The sequence below is a fragment of the Glycine soja genome, chromosome 17, assembly GCF_004193775.1.
Source record: "Glycine soja cultivar W05 chromosome 17, ASM419377v2, whole genome shotgun sequence".
Lineage (NCBI taxonomy): Eukaryota > Viridiplantae > Streptophyta > Magnoliopsida > Fabales > Fabaceae > Glycine > Glycine soja.
In genome coordinates this window covers 1,265,046-1,274,931 of record NC_041018.1, presented here as the reverse complement: position 1 = coordinate 1,274,931, position 9,886 = coordinate 1,265,046, and the positions used below count along the sequence as shown (strand labels likewise).

Genomic DNA, 9,886 nt, shown 5'->3' with positions numbered 1-9,886 from the left:
TTTTTATCGATGAATACTTTCTGTTAAAAAATTTACTTAATCATCATTTTATTGGAGTACTCCCTCTTAATAATTTTTTTCATCTACAAAATTTAAACTCACTTTTTCAAGGAATATGAGTTCATTCCATTTTTTTAAAAGGAGTTCATTCACTTTGGACCAACCATTTATGACTAAATTTAAATTTAATATTTGCATTTCTTAAAGGAAATACGTTTCTTTTTTTTAATGTGCTTTTTTTTTCTTAAACTAATTAAACTAGAATGTTTGTTTAACAATGAAAATAGCTGTAGAAATCAATAAAATAAAAACTATTGATTAAAAATACATCACACTCAATTAAAAAATATTTTAACATAATAGTATTATTTTTTTGGATATCAGACGGATGCCTTTAACAAACATGAACTTCTCCTAAAAAAGGTATGTTAGTAATAACATGAACGGATGGAAGGAGGGATAAAGATGTGTCTTAACCCTATCCTACTTTCTTTTAAAAAATATATACAAATATTATTTTTTATTAAAAATTATAGTCCTGTTAATTTTAATACAATTATATATATCAAAGTCTATACAATTTTAGCTATCCCTTCCTGTCTCCTTTGTTTGATAGAATGAGAATAACTAAATAATTTTTCATAATAAAAGTAAATAGTAATTTCTTTAATTTTTTATAGTTTCAGCATAATTTTTATATTAAAATTAATTATCGTGTATTATCCGCACACTATTTGTGGGTTCATAATTTTTAGTTCTTTACGAAATTGTGAGTGAAATTTCAATCAGCCGCCACTGCAACTTTCTCTCTGTGATGTTCTGGCGGGAATCAACAGAAGTGTTATATTATTGCTTATGGGTGGAAAAAAAAGAAAACACTTGTGGTTCTGGATGGGACAAGTGGACGGTACCAAAAAAATAAATAGAATTGTTCATTATTTGCGGACTGCACGCTGATTCAACCCCACTCTCTTCATGTGCGGCCTAGCCTCAACGCCACTATTTAATTTCTTCTCAGCTTTTGTTTCTTAGAAGTTCAACAATATGAATGTTGATCAATAAAAAAAAATATGTATATTAAAATTAATTTTAGAACTATAATTTTATGTAGATACTAGTAATATATATATATATATATATATATATATATATATATATATATATATATATATATATAGAATCACTCATGTTTGAGATTATTTTTAATATTTAATCTTTATTCTTTATTTTTCATGCATAAACTAAAAAATTAAAAGTTTATAATTTAATACAATTCATCTAAAGTCTTAAGATCTATGACATATTTGATTGTTAAGGATTAAATGAAATTCATGGATTCTTAATTAGTTCAGTTATTGATCTAAGCGTTCTCTTTAATAATTATTGTAAGATTTTTGTGATTATCAATCATAAATGATGACATTATGATAAGTCTTTATATTTTTTAAGTAACACATTTGTTATTCTTCATATGAAGAAAAGAGAACCTATGTGTGACATTGAATATATTGGAGATCATAGCATTATTATAATGTGTTAACAATATAAAATTTTTATCATCCACTAATGAATAAACACTAGTGTTTATTTACTTAAACTCATACTATTTTATTTAATGATCTAACTAACTCAGTTAATTGATCACATAAAATAAAACTTATCAATGATTAATAATTAATATAATTATTTTATAAAAATAAAAAATTTCAACACATCAATGATAAATAGACTTTTATAATACTAATCTTACAATTAATATTGATAATAATATCACATCAATAATAAATTGTATTAGAAAATTGCCAGACTCAAAAGATATGTTTGGTTTTAAAAAAAATATTTCTATTTTAATTTCTTATTTTCACAAATAATAATTATTACAAATGTTGCCCTTAATGTTTGGAAAATAATAAAACAACAAAACGTTTTACTTTTTTTTAAAATTTGTGAAATTAAATATAAAAGTTTTTTATATGAGTGATTATATATTTTTTATCAATAGTTAGTTTATTAATTTTTATTTAAATATGATAATTATCACCATAAAAATATTATATTATCATTAAATACATAATAGTATCATATAATTTAAATAAATTTGTCGACAATACATTTTGTCAACCTACGGTGTACTAAAATATTATTAAGTACAGTAATAGTATAATTTTGATAACACTGACAATATATTTAATCATTTTAACTATAATTTGTGGAATTCCCGTTTTCTTTAAAACACTGCCGTAACTGTAACTACTGCCTTAGGATTCCTTACTTTCGTTAATACCGAAGCATCAATCCGTCTACCGTTAATGTGTTGTACGCGTGTTTGTTTTTCGTTAGCATACTTTTCAATGCAGTTGAAGGTCACCGAGTTAAAATGTTGTATTAGTGTTTGACAAATGCAGTTAAAATGTTGTATTAGGATACGTAAAATTTTGTTATTATTTTTTTTAATGATTTTTATAATAATACTTTTTTAATTTTTATATTTTAAGAACACCGATTAATAAGACTTAGTATTTAATGAGACTTTTAACATAAAAACAAACAGAGTTTAATGTTGGATTAATGTTTAATACTTATAAGCATGTGAGTTCGAGAGTGATTAGTGTTTAATGGGACTTAAAATTGTAAATTATTTTTATGAAAATTAAGATAACAATTATTTTTCTGTTTAAACACTAATGCTTATTTCAGTAAAAAAAAAAAAACACTAATGCTTATTTTAACAAAATAAAGATTATGGAAAATATATAAAATTATAAGATCTTAAAATAATGCTTGTTAACCTATTTTTAATGCCTAATCTTATATTTTAACGTGAATTATAAGATTTTTTTTATAACAGAAAGTTTAAATGAATTGAGTTTTAAAAATTCATTAGAATCAAGACAGAATTTAAGACTTAAAGAACACCTAGGCACTTAAAAATATTTTTTTATTAAAATTCATGTTAAAAAAGCATTCAAATCACAATATAGAGTATTAATAATACTACGCACTTAACTTTTAAATGAAATATTTCTATTGCAACGGCACTAGTTATCATTTGGCTTTAAAATTAATGAAACGAGAAACCACAATGAATCCTTTTAAGATTGCGCATTCAATGTTGCATAATGAATTTTATGTTCGACAGTTTAAGACCAAAAGTACCTTGAAAACCACATCCACAGTCGGAGTAATTAAGAATAATAATAAAGCAAAAGACAACTTTGATTACAAACAGGGAAAAAAAAAATCCACAGCTCAGCCCGTATGTAACCAAGCAAATCAAAGTTTAACAAGATGAAAAAGAGAGTAAAGTTCATAAATAAACTGAGGTTGATACCTACAATGTCTGAAATCTGCTGAGTTACTTACTTTCATGGAGTACAATGTGAAAAGCCTTCTCTTTCCTCTCGAACTCACACCGACCCATTCGCCGCAACCGCAACACTATTATCTCTCTCACACACACATTTCATTGAAATTGTAAACACGCCTTGTAACTTGTGAGTAGTATCCCACGATTTGTTTTTCCCTTTCCTTCAATCATCAAGTTTTGTTTCCTTGGGAAAATCGACACTTGTGCTTGGAAGACACTCTTTGTGGTTTGGTTTGGCGTGTTGTCGTCAAAAGATAGCAACTTTTGCGGTATTGGAAGGTGGATTTGTTGGTAGCTGTTCTGGGGTGGTGGCGTTTTGTGATGCCATGCCAGAGAAGGTTGTGATTTCGCCCCAACGGGCTCTATGGTCCATTCTAATGCTTCATTGGCGTGTTGGGTTGCTCACTGCTTTGGTTTTGGTTGGAATGGTTGTGGTTTGGAGCATTGATGGGTGCACAGTCAAGAACATCATTCAAGCTTGGAGGTATCAACAAGATTATCTTGCTGTAAGGTCTCATACTCCTAATTTAACTTTAACTTTTGTCTCTCCATACAGTCCTGTATATGGCAAAAAGTCCCTTCTAGTTGAGGGGCATGCAAGTTGGGTTTCAAATGAGTTAGAACCCAACTTGACTTCAAATCTCATAGCTAGATGGTCAGCTCGTGGAGGTGAGCCTTGTAAAGATTCCAAGGCTGTGGAGATTGCAATTCCTTGGTTGGATGGTGGGGAAGTGGTTGATCTATCAGCTGGATATGTGCATGAATTTGGTTTTCAAGCACTGGATGATTCAGAGAAGCCTCTTTGTGTAGGTGGAGACTACTTTGAGGCTGATCTTTCAGGGGAATCATGGAAATCTAGGCCTTTGGTGAAAGATTTCAGCAATGGTTCTTACTCAATTTCACTGCAGGTTCACCCAGATTTTGATGGGGTTTACAATCTCACTATAATCCTGCTCTATAGACACTTTGAAGGTCTGAAGTTCACCCCGTGGAAGTTTTCTTATGACCGAATGCTGCGAAATGTTGCAATCAGATTCTACAAGAGCAGTGTTCAGCTACCAGAACTGCAGGCTTGCAAGGCTTCTGATTTTGTCAGGGATGTGTGGATTGGAAGGTGGACAAGGCATGGCAAGAATGATGACTGCTCGATAGAAAATGATGGTAGGTACCGGTGCCTAGCGCCGGATTTTCCTTGCCAAGCTCCTTGGTGTGATGGTTCCTTGGGAATTCTGGAGAGTAATGGTTGGGTGTATTCAACTCATTGCTCATTCAAGTTGTATTCAGCTGAGTCTGCTTGGAATTGCTTGAAAAACAGATGGGTTTTCTTCTGGGGTGATTCAAACCATGTTGACACCATAAGAAATTTGCTCAACTTTGTTTTAGACTTGCCTGAAATATCTTCTGTCCCCAGAAGATTCGACATGAACTTTTCCAACCCAAGAGACCCTTCTCAAACAGTTAGGATTACAAGCATCTTCAATGGGCATTGGAATGAGACACAAAACTATCTGGGGTTGGATTCTCTGAAAGATGAAGGGTTTCAAGATTTGCTAAAGAAGTACTTCTCAGAAGACACAATTCCAGACACTGTGGTCATGAACTCTGGCTTACATGATGGTGTCCACTGGCACAACATAAGAGCATTCTCTGTTGGAGCTGACTATGCAGCATCCTTTTGGGGAGATGTTATGAAGACAGTGAAGCAAAGAGGGTTGGCATGGCCAAGAGTGTTTTACCGGAATACAATTGCAACTGGTGGATATGCAAGGTCACTAGCATTCAATCCTAACAAGATGGAGGTGTTCAATGGTGTGTTGTTGGAGAAATTGAAGCAAGCAGGAGTTGTTTCTGGTGTGATTGATAACTTTGATATGACATTTCCATGGCATTTTGATAACCGGTGTAATGATGGAGTTCACTATGGAAGAGCTCCAGCAAAAATGAAGTGGAGAGATGGCCAAATTGGACATCAATATTTCGTGGACCTTATGTTAGCTCATGTTCTTCTCAATGCCCTATGTGCAAGATAGCATTTGAAGCAAGTTTTGTATGCACACCCTATAGATTATGCTTGGTTGAAGACTATTGAGGTTGTGTCTACTATGCTTGGAGACTCTTGCTGTTTCTATGTAGTTAGGTTTGGCTTTCTTTCTTGCTCATATTTTTTGTTACTGTGAGTTATGTGTATAAATGAGATTGTTCCACTTGTAGATTAGCAGGGGATTTTAACTCATCAAAACACATTTCACTATCGATGATCAATAGCATTATTTCATAGCTATTCTTTGTTTGGATCTCTCTTATTGTTTAGAGTATCCATGGGCTTAAAATCTAAGCCGTAATTACTACTACTTGACTTGTAGCCATCTATATAGGCCTTGTAGTTAAAGGTAACTTTGTGCAATTGTGCTTTTCTTGTTGACAGTGGACGGTTACAATTAATTATTGCAGCAAACTTTTCTCACTAATACTGAGTAATAGTATAAATATTAATATGTCTAACACATGCACCTCTTTTCTTTTTCGGCTTTTACTTCTAGCATGTCTGCCATGGAACATGGATTGCTCCACTTCATCAACCATTAATCCATTAATTATTTATGTTACGCTCCAATAATTTATTATTTATCGTGTACATGGTCCATCTGTTTCTGGCTTTCTGCTACTAGCCTTTTTTTTATAATTGAACGAGTCATTGAATTGGCAAGGATATTAATTTAAGGTTTAATAAATTAAATAAGACTATTTTATATAATATATTAAATAATGTTAAACAATAAATATTATAATAATATTTATAACATTGTAGTATTAAAAATTAAGCGTTACTTATAGATGTCTTAACCCATAACTCATAACATAATATTTAAAATTAAACATGAAACTAAGTTAAATGTCATAATATTTAAATTCAACATCACAAAATAATATATATTAACAGTTAAAATTAAAATTATTCACTTAAAATTATATCAATAATTATAACATTCAGTTCTTGGTTCAACCAGTCCAGCGTTCTGATAACACTGCCATTAGTCCATTAATTACCGATGGTTCTGCTTCAATTATTGATCCCTGTATATGGTCCATCTTCTTTCTTTCCGGTACTATATATTTTTTTTTCTTTATTTTTGAGTGGTTGTGTAGTATCTCATTTTTTAAAAAATAAATTAAAAAAATTAATTTAAAAATAAATACAATTTTAAAAAAATAATAAAGTTTTTATAATTAAATAAATAAGGAAAAATAATTTTATTAATTAAAATAATAATTTTAAGATAAATACAATAAATATATGTTCTTAAAAATAATATTTTATTTATTCAGTTGATACAGAGTAAAATATAATTTTTTGTATAAAATGATAAAATAAAAGAAATAAAATAAATAATAGATCCTAAGTATTCTAGTTATGTACAGAGACATGTAGGTTAGTTATATTTATATGTTTCTTCCTCTCAATTTCCTTTTCCCTTCTTCTCTCTCAAAATTCTTTTTTTTTTTTCCGTATACACAAAAACTCGTCTCAATAAAACGTCAATTCTAAACTCGTTAATCGTTGAATCGTCATGTAATTCGAACACCATGTTCGAAACTTATTTTCACACATATCCACTGTTGGAATTTTCGAAACAGTGTATGTGGTGAAAGGAATGTCCCTCGCACGTAGCTCTTTGTTTTTCTTGCATACACCCAAACTTATCCAGTAAAACTATAATTCTGAACTCGTTAACCGTTAGATCATCGTGAAATTTAGACACCAGGTTTTAAATATATTTCCTCAAATCTCCACCGTTGGGATTTGTAAAGTAATTTCTGTGGAGGGATCAATTCTCATCACACGCAGACAGTGAACTAGAGGCTTCAATCTCTTCTCATTATCTCTAACGCTTGGAAATCCTAACAGAGAAAACAGAGAAAAAACTTGAGGAATCTCTAAAGACACTGTTATCATTGTCAGAGTACACACGTGAGTCCGCTTAGAGGTAAATGATGAGTTTATCGCAATTGGGGTTAGAATGAATATGTGTGTGGATCTTTAGGGGATCAAATTGTAGTTTATTTTTGGATGTTTATTATATTGTAATTCTTCATGTATAATTATAATTACGAGATTGTAATATTGAGATCATGAAATTGTGATTAAAATTGTATGTAAGTGATAAATTAAATATGTGATTAATTGTGATATAACATGTTGCTTTGAGATCATAACATTATTATTGAGATTGAGTATAAGTGCAAAGTTGAACATGCGTTGAATTGTGAGATCCACGTAAACATGTGATGGTGAAATGTGACGTTGTGATATGTTAAAATTGTGGACATGAAATTTAATTGTGAATAAGTGTGTGGTTAACACTTTATGTGACCATACTTGTGTTGTGAGCGGTAAATTATACAATAATCCGATTGGTGTTTACATTGAGAAAAGTGTTTATGCACAGTGTTAAAAGGAAAGTATAGGATTCCTAGTTAGGAACCCAAAGTGTTAAATTGTAGCGCAATGTGTTAAACATGTTTGAAACACGAATTAGGAAGGTGAAGCCCTAACAAATCCTTTAAGCCTATGTTAATCCCATATGGTTAAAGCATTCTCGTAAAACAGAGTGACCCTGATTAGTCATCTTATGATTTTACTTAGTGAGTGTGACCTGACATACCCATTGCGTGGTGTATCTTGTTATGCACTCCTAAGCGCCCTAATGTGGTTTTTCACTGACATAGTATCACATTGTATATATGTTTGAGTCTTAGTATTAATGTTGTATAACACCTGTGAATTATTTATTATGAAATTGATGCGTATTGTTATGTCTTGACTCGAGTGTGTGATTCATGTGTAACGTGATTGGTGATTGAAAAATGAATTTGAAATGATAAAGTGGTGAAGTAATGTAGATTGTATTGAGATGAGTTATGTTATAAATACTTCTACAATTTATATCGATTATGTCTTTATTTATCTGTATTTTATTTAGAAATGTGATAACTCACTCTCTGTGTGTTATTTATGTTTGAATCCTATGATGATATCGAAAATTGTATTCGTGGGAGCAGATGACTACGTGGATGACTTTAAAGAAACTCGTGCTAGATGACGTTGGGACACAATACTTTGATAGGATATGATATTGAGACATGAATTTTTATTTTAATTGCATGATGTTATATTATATTTTATTACATTGTTTAACAAAAAAAAATTATAAACTTTGACGGTTTTGTTCTAAGCCAAATACATTTTTAATAAATTTTATTTGGTTATAGTAAAGCGAATGTAATCATTTTACTCACATGAACTCCTTTAGATTAACTGAATAAAATTATTTTAGTTAATTTCATATTTTTATATATTTTTCTTATTTATATGTATGTCGGGATAGAGAATATCAAAAGATGTATAAGAGGCAAACATCTAATTACGAAGCAAAATTCTTGTAGTTTCCTTTAATCACAATGGTTACAACTTACAGCAGAGATGCAGACAATGCACAACTCTCATGGGGGAAAGTAAGATTGTGCAAACTTTAAAAGACCTTGTGCAAACTTTAAAAAACCCAAAGCAAGCCGTGTTTTTTTTTTAATAGACAACAAGTATTCAAAATATTCAATAACAATTGTTAGTTTTTATTAATCACAGACTCCAATATGTAATCTTTCATCATTTTTTTTTCTTTTATCGTTAGATCAACTTTATAACGATGGACGAATCTATAGCTACATGAGGGTGGACCTTGGCAACTTGATTTTTTAAAATATTTTTTTTGAAATAATATTAGGTAATTATTTTGTTTTTGAAAATTTAAGTACTTAAATAATATTATTTAAGCATTACTTATCGTTTTATATTTTAATAAAATATTCTATTTTTTTGTAATATTTATAGTAGAGAATAGAGATAATCGCATTTTTGTTTTTTCTAGATAAAATATTTTAGTATTATTTATTTTTCTTTTCAATAATTTTCTTTTTATAATATGCTATTATTATTAGCATTACTTTAAAAGTTATAAATAATTATAATTTATAATCAAATGATTTTATTAACATTTGTCAATAAGTCAACTTTATAAACACTATATATAGGATTTACAACTTAAATTTTATAACACATTAAGAAACATTCTAACTTTCTATAAATATTTTTCTTGTTTCGTCTTTGTCTTTAATTTCTACCATTATGAGGTTTCATTGTGTTTTCCATCCTAATGAACAAATATAGACCCGCTTACTATGTAAATCTCATGTAAGCGAATTAGGTATCAAGTTGTACTAAAGGTTTGTAATAATTTTTTTAAGTTGTAGTCTTTGTTACAACAAATATTTTTCTTCTTCAAATTTTCAACTTTTTGAAAGTAAATTATTTTTCAATAGTTATTGGCTACTATTGTCCTAAAAGAAAATTTTGTGAGCTACATAATTTATTCAAATTGAGTAGATTTTTGGATTATGATTAAGAATTTTCATAAGATATAATTAACATAAATACCAATTTTTATTATAAATTTAATCCAA

General features: G+C 29.5%; 1 protein-coding gene across 1 annotated transcript; it reads left to right on the top strand.

Moving 5' to 3' along the window:
* Positions 1-3,212: 3,212 nt before the first annotated feature.
* LOC114392053 lies at positions 3,213-5,658 on the top strand. The gene has a single exon (XM_028353090.1). The coding sequence runs from the start codon at positions 3,694-3,696 to the stop codon at positions 5,395-5,397; it is 1,704 nt and encodes a 567-aa protein (XP_028208891.1). The 5' UTR covers positions 3,213-3,693; the 3' UTR covers positions 5,398-5,658.
* Positions 5,659-9,886: the final 4,228 nt, after the last annotated feature.

Bases quoted from the DNA above. Each gene is read 5' to 3' on its own strand.
- LOC114392053 (XM_028353090.1), top strand. From the start codon at position 3,694: ATGCCAGAGAAGGTTGTGATTTCGCCCCAACGGGCTCTATGGTCCATT.